This window comes from Bos taurus, chromosome 3 (genome assembly GCF_002263795.3).
Source record: "Bos taurus isolate L1 Dominette 01449 registration number 42190680 breed Hereford chromosome 3, ARS-UCD2.0, whole genome shotgun sequence".
NCBI lineage: Eukaryota > Metazoa > Chordata > Mammalia > Artiodactyla > Bovidae > Bos > Bos taurus.
Genome location: NC_037330.1, coordinates 19,237,999 through 19,251,022, shown reverse-complemented (window position 1 = coordinate 19,251,022; position 13,024 = coordinate 19,237,999). Strand labels below are relative to the sequence as shown.

Below are 13,024 nucleotides of genomic sequence, written 5' to 3'. Positions count from 1 at the left end.
TAAAATGCTATGCAAAACTTCAGTTAAGCAAATAAATTGCTCCCAAGCCATAATCCCCACCTCTACGTAAATCAGAGCGAGCTCAGATGGGCGTGTCCTGATACATCTAGACCACGCCTATTGCACAGTTTCGCCCACTCGTTGGCCAATGGCGTCTTAGGGGCGTGTCCTGTCTTGCTCCCGCCCTGACGCAACAATACAAGGTGGGGCGGTTCGGCGCGCGCCCGTTTAGTAGGAGCCGGACTGCAGGGCTGAGGGTTGGGCTTTGTGCTGCGACCCCCGCAGGAGAAGATGAACGGGACGCGTAACTGGTGTACCTTGGTGGACGTTCACCCGGAGGGGCAGACCGCGGTAAGTAAAAGCGTTCGCGCTGCCTACCTAGCTTGGTATTCTCGTTTTCGAATTCTTCATTTCCAGTGCCCCGCGAGGAGTTCGCTGACATCACCTGATGCCGCGCTCGGTGTGGTCAGCTCCTCGCGGCGCTTCTCTTTCTTCTACCACTTTGCGGCGGGTAGTGGGGTCAGCAGGATAAAGACTCTTCTGAGGCTCGAGGACACGGGGCTTCCCTGCCCTTTGGGAGGACACTGCGGCTCCTGCCCGGGCCTCGGCGCTGGTCGCCGGTGCGCGCTGCTCAGGGGTCCTATGGGCTGTTAGGTTGTGTCGTAGGAGAATGAGCTCCAGGGACGGGATCCCTGTGGTCTTTTGGACTTCGGTTCCTATCGAGGGGGATTAGGCCTTTCTGTGGGTTCTGGTGACTTCAGGGGCTCTTCAAAGAACTTCGTAGTGCTTTGGGCGAGCAGTAGCAAGACAAAGGATACAAAGTGAAATTCTAGGGCTCGGACTGGAGGGTGGGGTGGTAGAACTCCAAGTACGCGGAGATTGGCCAAGGACTCTTACCTTTTGCTAGGAGGCTGTCTGCTTGGGGTCACCTCTCTGCTATGATTTCTGCTCTTTCCCCCATGCAGGTTTTCCTGCTCCCCTCCTCCCATCGGTCAGCCGATAGCTTCCTGGGACTTTTGGTTGGTTTTGCTTCCGTCTTCAAGCACGGAGCAAGCAGATGGAAGGGATGCCAGAACCTGGGCTGAGAAGGGGAGGGAAGTGACCTGCACGAGTTTCTAGACGGAGTGAGAGTCGGGGAGCGAGGACCCCTTCCCATCTGCTCCAGTGCTAAGCGATCTGCCCAGCTCCCCTCACTCCCTTGGTCTCCTCCCCACCACAGCAGACCGTATGATTTTTCCTCGTACCCTCAGAGGAGGGTAGCTTGTGGCTCTGCTGGGAAACCTAACCCAGAATGAATGTGTGCTATTTCATCAGTTTTCAAGCTATTCTGGAGGAGAATGAAACGGGAGCTAAGGTGATAGGGAGTTTGTATCCCTCCCTTTCCCCCACTGCACTCTGATTCCGTTCTGTCTTCCTGTCTCAGCATGCTCTTGAGATAGAGCTAATCCATCTGCACCTGGATTATGGCTTTTCAAAGTATATTTCAAGTTGAGGGTATAGATGATCACTTAATTCGGCTCACAGTCCCCTCTCCATTTCTGTCCAGGCTGTGAGTGTCTATCACATTACAATTCAAGTATTGCTACTGCCCAACCCCAATACCCCCATCCCTGTCTTCTGTTATTTGCCACTCCCCCAGCTCTGGGACACAGAAGAGATGAGAAGAAAAATCCATCCTCTATTGTGTTAGACCCAAGTCCTTTTCCACATGCTTGCTCACTGTTTTGGAATGGCTGAGGCAAGGAACAGGATATGAGGGAAATAAAGGAGAGGGATGACTAGAGTTTTTGCTTGTTGTAGAAAAGAGATTCAGAGAAGTCTTAAATCTAAGGCATTGGCAGTGTTGAGAATGAATTGACACTCTATCCCTTGATGTTTTGCTGCTTGTCTGGTGGGGCAGAAAGAGTGGATTGGAAAATAGCAAGAAATTCAGACAGTCTCCAGCCGTAGATTAGTTTGAAGCTAATCAGAGGCCTCTAGAACAAGAGAGAGACAGAAATTCTCTTTTATTCCTTCTTACCAGGCTGAACTTGAAAGTTATTTGACTTCAAAGGTGGGAATGAAATCACTATTGCCCATATCTGGTGTTGGAGACATTCCTGAGCTCTTACGGAAGAGGAGATGGTAAACAATCAATCAGTCAGGAGACAGGCTTTGTCCTGGATTCCTTTCCTCTGAGCCATCTTGAAGACAGAATTTATGGCTCTGGACAGTCCCCAGGAACCTCTCATATATTCACATTGTTGAATGAGTGCTCAGTGCATGTGCAAAGTGAGTGAGTGAATAAATGAAAGAAGAAGTTGTTTCTTTTGCTGTCAGCAGTGCAGACAATTTAATTTTCTGGTGTGTCCTGCTGAGTGTCAGGACCCTGGGACTGTGTTGGTGTTTCTCCAACAACCAGGCCATGTGCCTCAGTACACCACACATGGTCACTGGAAATACGGCTGCTGCATTCTCTGGGTTGTTTTTATTGTTGGAGGCAGTTGCAGTAGGTACAAGGAGCCAGTGCTTTCCAACTGCTGATCGTAATCACATAGTCACTAAAAATCAACTTAATGGGTCAGAACCAGCCTTAAAAAAGAAATAGATGTGCTCAGAGCAGGAGGCCTGAAGAAATGGCCCCTGTATTTGTAACACACCCTAACAGGGATCTGGGTTCATTGTAACAAGAGGCGCAAAACTTGTGGCCTTCCTGTGAATAAATACCTTACACATGTCCGCCTGCACCTCCACTGGGCAGGGACAGTGGGACAGGGCTCAGTATTGGAAGAAAAGTTGCAGTATTTAGTGGAAGAGCTTGCTACCTACAGCCTGTCTAGCCCGTGCATGGGTGAGCCATGAATGGTCTTATAGTCATAAAAGCTTTGAACCTCTCTTTTCAGGAAAAAAGAAAGAAATTCCAACTGTATGCTCTTCTGGAAATGGTAAAACCATAGAGACAATAAAAAGATCAATGGATGCCAGGAATTTGGGAGGAGAGTGCAGATGAATACACAGAATACAGAAGTTTTTTAGGGCAGTGAAAATACTTTGATAGTATAATGATGGATATATGTCATTATACATTTGTCCAAACCCATGGAAGGTGTAACATACTCACTTGACATAGAGTGAATCTTAAGATGATCTGTGGATCCTGGGTGGTTATGATGTATCAATATACGTTCATCTTTGGTTAAAAAGTACCATTCTGGTGAATGATGCTGATAATGGCTATGCATGTGTGTGGGGAGGGGGAAATTTCTATATCTTCCTGTCAATTTTGTTACAAACCTTAAACTGCTCTAAAAAACAACAAACTTCTTATTTCTTAAAATAAGAAATAAGAGTTAACAGGCTCAGAGTGTTAGGGTAGACATTTTTGGTGAAACTTTTGTTTCAGTTATATCTTTGTTTACATATTACATATGTGTATGTGTATTTATTTGATTGTGATGTAAAATGTGTTTTTTAAGGCCAAAAAGCTTTGCAAGCCACTGTACTAAATTGTACTGGCAAATAAAAGCACAGATGAACTTCATATTCATTTTTAAAAAGACATTTCCAATAAGTTCTCTTATTATAAACAACAGAGAGTGGCTTCAACTAACTTAAGCAAAAGAGGAATTTATTAGAAGGAAATAGGCAGCTCACAGAATTTAAGCTTAAAAAGTCCAAACCAAGGGAGTCCTGGGGGCTGGGTAAATGAAAGGAGAGAATGGAGGGTTTCTAGTTCTGGGTGCACTGTTTCCAGCTGTGTTAGGTCTTTTTGCCATTCTGTTCAAGATTCCAGGGAGAAAGTGTCATTGGCCCCTTCCCCACTTGGCCAGGGCTTGGGGTTCCTTGATTAACAGGCCCACCAAATTACCCAGTAAAGGAGGGAGATTCTCTGAAACAAAACTCAAGTGCTGTTATCAGTGGAGGAGGATGAAAATTGGTAACAAGAGCAGCAATAGACTTAATTTAAATGATCTCTGATTGTCTTTCTTTTCCTTTTTAAATCATTTTTAATCAAAGGAATGTATGTGTATGATTTTAAAAAGATCTAGTAATATCAAAGGCCTTTAAAAAAAAATAGTGAGCAATTCCCTACCTAAGGCTGGCTGAGCAGTAAAAAATCTGCCTGCTGAGGCAGGAGATGCAGATTGTATCCCTGGGTAGAGAAGATCCCCTGGAGAAGGAAATGGCAACCCACTGCAGTATTCTTGCCTGGGAAATCCCATGGACAGAGGAGCCTGGCAGGCTATAGTCCATGGGGTCACAAAGAGTCAGACACGACTTATACTTAGCGACTAAAACAACAGCCACCCAAAACCACCCAAAGTGGAAGTTAGCACTCTTAACTCTTAGTTCTGTCTAGTGTTTATAGCCATGTTTCTAAATAGTTTGCTTATGATTTATCAGTTTTAGACATTGTTGACTTCCTGTTGTAGGAATTATAGGAAGGTTTATAATGGCACCTCTTACATGCTTCCTTTCCCTTCTCCCTTCTTCCCAACGAAATTGTATCACAGTTTTTGACTAAATTGTGGTTCTATTCATAACATTGCAGTTAAAAGCCTGGTTCTGGGAGTCTGATCCATTGGACTAAGTCAGAGCTTCAGTGTTTGCTTTGCCCAAGATCACTTTGATAGACTATTTTATCTCTTTAGTCTCAGTTTCCTCATTTGTAAAATGGGGATAATAATTACATCGTTTTCATAAGGTTGTGAAGAATGCATATGAAATATGAAGTACAATGCCTGGCGCATGGTAAGTGCTGAGATGTTAGTCATTATTTTCTCTTTGTTACTTACAGTGAGACTGTTTTAACTCCCCCTGGTCAAGGGATGGAGAAAGAACACTCTGGTCTGGTTAAGTTTTGCTCCTTCTCATTATGTTGATGTCTGGTCTTACCTGTTCCTTTCCCCTTTCCTCTGCCAGTGGAGGATCTTGAGGGTCAAAAAGGACATCTAGATAGACCCAGAGTGAAGACCTGAATAAGCTTGTCTAGTGTCGACTTAGCTGGGACTGTCTTAGAGTGATAGTCAGGGTTCACGTTTTAGCATCCTGTTCTGGGCTCTTTTCCTCCTTCTCCTTTTTCCGAAATCATGGCCAAGGCAGCTGGTGTCCCCTGATGCTCTGGACTCTGATAAGGTCCCTTTAAGCATCCTATCAGTGTTACCCTTCCTTAGAATATTTTCTCCCCACCTCCACCCCCGGACTTCCCTGGTGGCTCAGATGGTAAAGAATCTGCCTGCAATGTGGGAGACCCAAGTTCAGTCCCTGGGTTGGGAAGATCCCTTGGAGAAGGGAATGGCTACCCACTCCACAATTCTTGCCTAGAGAATTCCATGGACAGAGGCTATAGTCTGTGGGGTTGCAGACAGTTGGCCAGGATTGAGCAACTAACACTCCCCTCCACCAGCACCCAGTCCTCTCTACATTTTTTATATTGGTCAGTCTAGCTAGAGAGGTTTTCTCAATATCTAAGTGGATTTGAAATTTTACATCAGCTGCAGTCTGAACCTTTGTCTTTACCCTGAAATTGGTGTCATTCCTTTAGGACTTCAGAATCTGCATTAGTTTAATGCCAAGTCTTTCCTAACTTAGACTTTTTTTTTTTTCCATAAAGTTATGATTTACTGAAGGCTCACTATAGGCCTCATTTTCATTTTCTTTTTATAATAGCTTTATTGAGGTATAATTCACATGCCATACATATCACTCATTCCATATACAATTCAATGGGTTTTAGTGTAATGACAGAGTTGTATAGTCATCAACACAGCTGATTTCAGAACATATTTCATCACCCCATAAAGAAATCCTGACCCATTAGCAATCACTCCCCATTTTCCTCCAGTAGTCCCTGACCCCAACTAGCAGTCTACTTTCTTTCTCTATGATTTGCCTATTCTAGATACTTTATCTAAATGTAATCATATAATATGTGATCCTTTGTGACTGGCTTCCTCTAGTTAGCATGTTTTTGACCCATGTTGCAACGTGAATCAGCATTTCATTCCTTTTTATGACTGAATAATAAATATTACATTGTACGAAAATATTTTGACATGTTCATCATGGATAAATGTCAATGGGCTTTTGGGTTGTTTCTTTAAAAAAAAATGTTTTGAAATTGGAGTATAGTTGATTTACAGTGCTGTGTTTGTTTCAGGTGTATGGCAAAGCAAATCGCTTATACATATATAAGCGATTTTTTAGAATCACTCTTTTTTAGAATCTTTTCCTATATAGGCCATAACAGAGTATCGAGTGGAGTTCCCTGTATGACACAGTAGCTTCTTATTGGGTTGGTTGTTTCTTCTTTTCTTTTTTTTATGAATAATGCTCTTATGAACATTTGTTGACAAGTTTTTATGTGGACTTATGTTTTAATATCTCTTGGCAAGAAATACCTAGGTTTGGAATTGCAAAGGGTCAGGATATTTGCATTTTAAAAGAGGATTCTTCTGGAGCCATTGACGCTTACTCCAAAGGAATGAATGAATTCTAAGCCGGTGGCAGCCCTGGCTCTGTGACACCTGGGTGGGGAAAGAAACTCCGGGGCAGAGGAACCACTCAAGTTCTGTGACTGCCTGTTCCTTTCACTCATGAGCTCTGCCACAAGCTCAGCCCGTAAATTCCTCCCCACATCATTCTGTGTCCCCCATTCGTTGCCAAGTTCTCACCTTTAGGAGCACTACGGCTGATGATGTCTCCAAGCCTGCCTGGAATTTGGGGAATGCTGGGCTCTGTGGGAGGATTTGAGAGGGGAGGCTTACGGAGCCACCAGGCATTGGGCGCCAGCGTTTGCCCATACTTCTCGCAGGTGGGAGTGGTGGGGTGGAGTGTGCACCCAGATGGTTTCGGTTCCATACATGTGTACTCAGAGCAGGTGGGACAAGCTTCCTCGCCTGCTGATAATTATGGTATGTGCCTCTTTGGGTCACGATTCAGTCTTGTGAAATACCTTTGTCTCCTAGGGGTGGGGAGGTTTAGTGGAGGGAACAGGTATGTGCCGGGGAGACGCTTGGCCCAGATTGAAGCCTGGCCAACAGGGGCAGGAAGAGGAAAAGAAAATAGAGAGGAAGGAAAAGGAAATGGTTTTCTAGGGCTTGGGGGCAAAGAAAGCAAAAATCACAAAGCAAGGTAATCAGAGACTGGAGAAGGGGAAGGGGTGCCCGGGAACTGGGGATTCCAGGCTGGCTGGGCACGAGGTGGGTTTCCTAAATGAAGATTGGCCAAGCAAAAGGGTGTCTTCCTCAGAGTTGAGAGTTCCGGAGCCCACCTCCCTCTCACTGCTGGCCCCTGTTTTGCTGTGCCAGCGGTCCAGAGAATGAGAACAGCTGCCCCAATTTAGGGTGCCACCCTAAATCCCTTTTTCTCATTTCACCTCCTAATCACCTTGGTTAGCTCTCTGCGTAGAGCTTGTCCAGCCCATGCCTTTGGGCAGGGAACCAGACAAAAAGCAAACACCTGTTTTGTTGGTTACTCTGTGGGGAGGAGCAGGAATGCAACAAAGGGCCAGCTCTGACCGAGAGAGCCCTGCAAGAGGTGAGACCTGTGAGCCCAGTGGGTTAGGAGTCTCAGCCAAGAGAGAGTGGTCCCCCAATCACTGCACCTAGCCTCTTTGACTTTTCTGGGGCTTTCCTCGACCTGACCTCTTGGGAACCGTTGTTTCAAGAGGCTGGCTATTTCCATTTCTCAGAAGGGAAAAATTGAGGTGGCTGCTTCAGAGACCACGGACATTCCAAGTGGAAACAGGGAACAGGATCAAGGGACAAGATGGTGGAGGAGTGTATTTTAGGGGACGGGTAAATTAAGGATGCTGGTTTTCAGCTGAGGGGCAATCTTACTCAGAGGCCCTTGACTCTCATCTGCCATTCAGTCCTCATGGCCCTCATAGCAGCCTGGGGAGTGGGAGCTGGGGAGACATATTTTTCCATGGATCTTTCCACTATTCACGTGAGCCTGAGGTGTGGGAACCTCTGGGGCCTCCCTGTTTATCTCCCTATCACTGTTCCTTAGCGTCTTGATCTCTAAGCCCTTAGCTATGTGTTTACCCCATCCCCGCTCTGAGGAGTGAGTCACAGCTGGAGATTTGTTTGAACAGAGTGGAGAGGCTGCCTATAATTTAGAGGTGGCTGGGCTTCTCCCCAGGAATGTTTATGAGGTTAGAGGCTGCTTACCTTGTGATTAGCTCTGTTCCTTTTTCCCTAGAGAAGATGGCTCCCCTTCCTATCTTGCAGTTCAGAGAGTCCCCAGAGGGGACCCCCCTGCTAGATATTTTGGGGTATTCCTAAAGCTCCCTGAAGCCCGCTCACAGCCCTGGGGTCCCTCCAGCCCCAGAAACCAGTGGCACCAAATAGAGAGGGGCCTGGGTTTTCCTCCTTGGCTATGGTTTGGGGTTATGGGGTGAAGTCTGTGGCCTTACAGACTGGATCGTCTGGTTCTGGAGGATGAAGTGCCAGAAAGAACCCTAGATTTATTCATAGGCTCCTTTTATTTTTTTATGTATTGAAGGTGCACGGGCTTAGTTGCTCCATGGCGTGTGGGATCTTCCTGGACCAGGGGTAGAACCCGAGTCTCCTGCATTGGCAGGCGGATTCTTTACCATTGAGCCACCAGGGAAGCCCTCACAGGCTCCTTTTAGACAGTTGGTTTCACATACTCCCCTCCCTTGAAGTTTTCCTAGAGCTCCTTGGGAAAGTCAATGCTGCCTGACTTTTGGGAAGTGATTTATGGTTTGCAAAGTGCTTTCACACTGTTCCTAAATATCTACTGCCTACTTGCCTAAAGTACAGGCAAGGTAGGTATTATTACCCCCTATTTTGCAGATGGGAAATTGCCCAGAGAGATAAAATGATTTGCTCAAGGATTAGTAGGTGCCATTTGTACTCAAACCCCACCTCTGTCTCGAAGTTTAGTACTTTTTCTTTCCGTCTCTTTCTTTTATATATTTTATATAGGAATGTCACACAAATGCATTTTTGTTGCAGACATTTCAAACACTGTAGAAATATTGATATATGACCTGAAAGTCCCTTTACTCCTCTGACTTCTTCTGTGTGTTCAGTCGTGTCCAACTCTTTGCGACCCCACGGACTGTGGCCTGCCAGGTTCCTCTGTCCATGGGAGTTTTCAAGCAAGAATATTGGAGACGGTTGCCATTTCCTCCTCCAGGGGATCTTCCCAACCCAGAGATCAAACCCGAATCTCCTGTGTTGCCGGCAGATTCTTTACTGCTGAGTAGACTTTTTCTAGCTTAGTGTGTATGAGTTCAGTGCTTTTCTGTTGTGGTTACTTTCAAGAAATGCCAGTGTGGCATGGTGGTTAGGAGTATAGACTCTGGAATCACAGGGCCTGGGTTTGAATCCTGACTCCTCTCCTTATTAATTATGTGACCTTGGGCAAGATACTTATATGACTCAGTTTTCTCATCTGTAAAACGGGGATTTATACCTAGCATATAGTTGTCTTGTGAGGATTAAATGAGTTAATACATATAAAGCACTTAGAACAGGACCCGTAGGGCTCAGCACGTAGTATTCGCTTTATTTAGGAGCTGACAATTACTAATTCTCTGAACATATATATGCACTTAAATAAATAAGAGGTCATATTTTATGAATTAAATTGTGACTTGCGTTTTTCACTTAATATACCTTTTTAATATTTATGTGGCTGCATCTGGTCTTAGTCATAGCGTGGGATCTTCGCTGCATCATGTGGGATCTTTGGTGCACAGCCCCTCTATTGCAGCGCGTGCAGTCTCTGTGTGTGGCATGCAGCCTTTCTAGTTGTGGCACTTGGGCTCCAGAGCACACGGGCTTCAATAGTTGCAGTGTACAGACTTGGTTGCTTCACGGCATGGGATCTTAGTTCCCCGACCAGGGATCTAACCTGCATCCTCTGCATTGCAAGGTGGATTCTTAGCTACTGGACCACCAGGGAAATCCCTCACTTAATATATCTTGGAGGTCTTTTCCTGTCAACTTGCAGAGGTTTACTTATCAGCAGTGTAGTATCTCATAGCATGGATATTACTATACTTAATTCACTCCCTCGAGACTACTTATGCTGTTTCCAGGCCTTTAAGTATTGTTAACAGGATTGCAGTTAACATTTTTACACATATATCTTTGGGTAAATGTGCATGGATTTTCATAGGGCATATTCCTAAAAGTGGAATTAGTCAAAGGGTTTAAAAAAGTATGCACTCTTAATATTGGCCAAATTGACTTCTAAAAATACTTGTGTAATCTCTGATGATACGCATTTGAAATTAGTCTTTTTTCCTGCATCCTCACCAATCCTAGGTATTATCAGTATCTTTAAAATTTGCCATTCACTTGATCTAAAAATGATATTTCTGCAGGATTTACATGAAGTAACTCACTCACTTTACTGAAAAGCAAGGAAGGATACCTTTGTATATGGGAAGTTGTTTTTTTTTTCCTGTCACACCATGTGGCATGCGGGATTTTAATTCCCTGATGCCCAGGGATCGAACCCATGCCCGTGCCCCTGCAGTGGAAGCACAGAGTCTTCATCACTAGTTCACCAGAAAAGTCCCTATACGGGAAGTTTTAAAACATAGCAAATAAAATGGTCACCTGTGTACTGAACAGCCACCTTAAGAAACAGAACATTAGCAATACTTTGAAGCTCCCTGGGGTCCCTTATGGATCATAACCCTTCTGCTTCCGCCACAGAACTTTGGAATTTTGTGTTTTTATTTTTTTTGTTTTTTATTATACTTTTACTACATACTCAAGTAATGTATTGCTTAGTCTGATGTGTTTTGAACTTTGTGTACATGGCGTCATCTGTATTCTACTGCTTACTTTTTTGCATAATATTAATTTTGAGATTCTTTCATGTCGATGCATGTAGCTGTAGTTCATTTATTTTCACAGCTGAATATACTGGTTCATTGTATTACTGTGACAGAGTTTATTCACCCGTTTCCTTGTCAGTGCACCATTCGGGTTGTTTCCAGTGTTTTCCCACTGCAAGCAGTGCTGCCGTGAGCATACTTCTACGTGTCTTATCTGACACTTTTCAAATCAAAATTTAATGAAATTCCCCCCAAATGATAACTCATTATTATTTTAATTTTTGCATTTCCTTTATTACTGGTAATGTTGGGCATCTTTTATATGTTTTTTAGCCATTTGTATTTCTGTTTTAAATTCATTCATTCATTCATTCATTCCTTTATTGGCTGTGCCGGGTCTTCATTGCTGCCTGTGGGCTTTCTCTAGTTGCGGCAAGCAGGGGCTACTCTTCAGTTGTGTGCATGGCTTCTCCTTGCAGTGGCTTCTCCTGTGGCAGAGCACAGGCTCTTGGGTGCCTGGGCTCAGTAGTTGCCGTACACAGGCTTCAGGAGTTGTGGTTCGTGGGCTCTAGAGCACGGGCTCAGTAGTTGTGGTGCACGGGCTAAGTTGCTCTGCAACATGTGGAATCTTCCCGGACTAGGGATTGAACCCATGTCTTCTGCATTGGCAGGCTGATTCTTGACCATTAGACCACAAGAGTAGTCCCTGTAGTTTTTCTTAGTGTTGCCTTTCTTGGTCTTTGCTCATTTTTTTTCTTGTTTCCCCCCTTTTCATGTCTGCTTTTTTCCAGTGTTCTATACCGCTTCTCTAAACTGAGGAGTCTAATGTTCTCAAAAGAAAAGGAATTGGGAAGATCCCAGATGACATTACCTGGAATTCACGCAACACATATTCTTTGACATGCCTACTCTAAGCAAGGCACCGTGCTAAATAAGCCATCAAGTCTTCAGGAGCTTATGATTTTATCGGGGAGAAGAGCGAATAAGTAGTTATGAAGGAATGGGGCCTGTGTTACAGTTAGGGTATGTAGGATGCAGTGGGTGCAGGAGCAGGCTCTGACAGAGGGGTGCTGGCGTAGGACTGTTCGAGCAGAGCCTTAAGGTTGAGTGCAATTCTCCAAGGAGGCAAGGGAGGGGAAGGGAATCTCAGAGGAGAGAACAACGGGCACACCTTTGGGGAGGTGGAAACGTGTATTGCATTGGAAGGCTCATCAACAGAAATTTGGATTTGGGTGCTTTGCTACAGTTGGATCAGGAAAGTTTGGAATAGCTCGTGTCGGGTACAGGTGAGGTCCTGGTGGGAGTCAAGACATTACGTGATCCGGACAGGGATAATAGGTCTGATCATAAGGGAATTTTAATGCTATGATAAACAGTTTTTAATTTTTTTTTTTTGCTTTAAAAAAAGGCATACATTTATGTATGTATGCAGTAACATACATTCATAAATGTACAATCAAGTAATTTTCACACACTGGACACTAACCATCACCCAGATCAAGAAACAAATCATTACCAGTATCAGGGAGTCCCCTTTTGTCCCCTTCTAGTTATTATCTACCCTCTATCCTCACGGGTAACCACAATCCTGACTTCTGAAAGCATTCTTTATTTTGCTTGTTTTTATACTTTTTGTAGAAATGGAATCATATGGTATGCTTTATTGTCTGACTTCTTTTGCTTAACCTATCTAAAAACATATCCATAACATATCCATGTTGCATGTCCATTAGTTCATTCTTTTCCATTGTTGTACAGTGTTCTGTTATGTGGATGGCTATATCACAATTAATCCATTCTACTCCAAAACATTGCTAATTTTGGCTATTGTGAAAAATGCTACTATGAACATACTGGTGTGTGTTTTTTATGGGGAAAATATATATGCATTTCTATTGAGTAGATAACCAGGGGTAGAATTGCTGTGTTATAAGATGCTTATACGGAGAAGGCAATGGCACCTCACTCCAGTACTCTTGCCTGGAAAATCCCATGGATGGAGGAGCCTGGTAGGCTGCAGTCCACAGGGTCCCGAAGAGTCAGACACGACTGAGTGACTTCACTTTCACTTTTCACTTTCATGCATTGGAGAAGGAAATGGCAACCCACTCCAGTGTTCTTGCCTGGAGAATCCCAGGCAAGATTCTGGGGGAGCCTGGTGGGCTGCCGTCTATGGGGTCGCACAGAGTCGAACATGACTGAAGCAACTTAGCAGCAGCA

At 44.4% G+C, this 13,024-nt stretch overlaps 1 protein-coding gene and 1 non-coding gene across 7 annotated transcripts in view; both read left to right on the top strand.

Moving 5' to 3' along the window:
• The first annotated feature begins 230 nt into the window (after positions 1-230).
• TUFT1 (tuftelin 1) overlaps positions 231-13,024 on the top strand; it is a 51,053-nt gene continuing 38,259 nt past the window's right edge. For 5 of the 6 annotated variants that reach the window (XM_024984736.2, XM_005203838.5, XM_010803000.3 and 2 more), the window contains exon 1: positions 231-351. In XM_024984736.2, the coding sequence (XP_024840504.1) occupies positions 292-351 (60 nt within the window). In that variant the 5' untranslated portion in view covers positions 231-291. 6 annotated transcript variants of the gene reach the window in all.
• On the top strand, positions 2,585-2,715 carry LOC112446124 (small nucleolar RNA SNORA11). Its single transcript, XR_003034195.1, has one exon. It is a non-coding gene; the product is annotated as a small nucleolar RNA SNORA11 (small nucleolar RNA).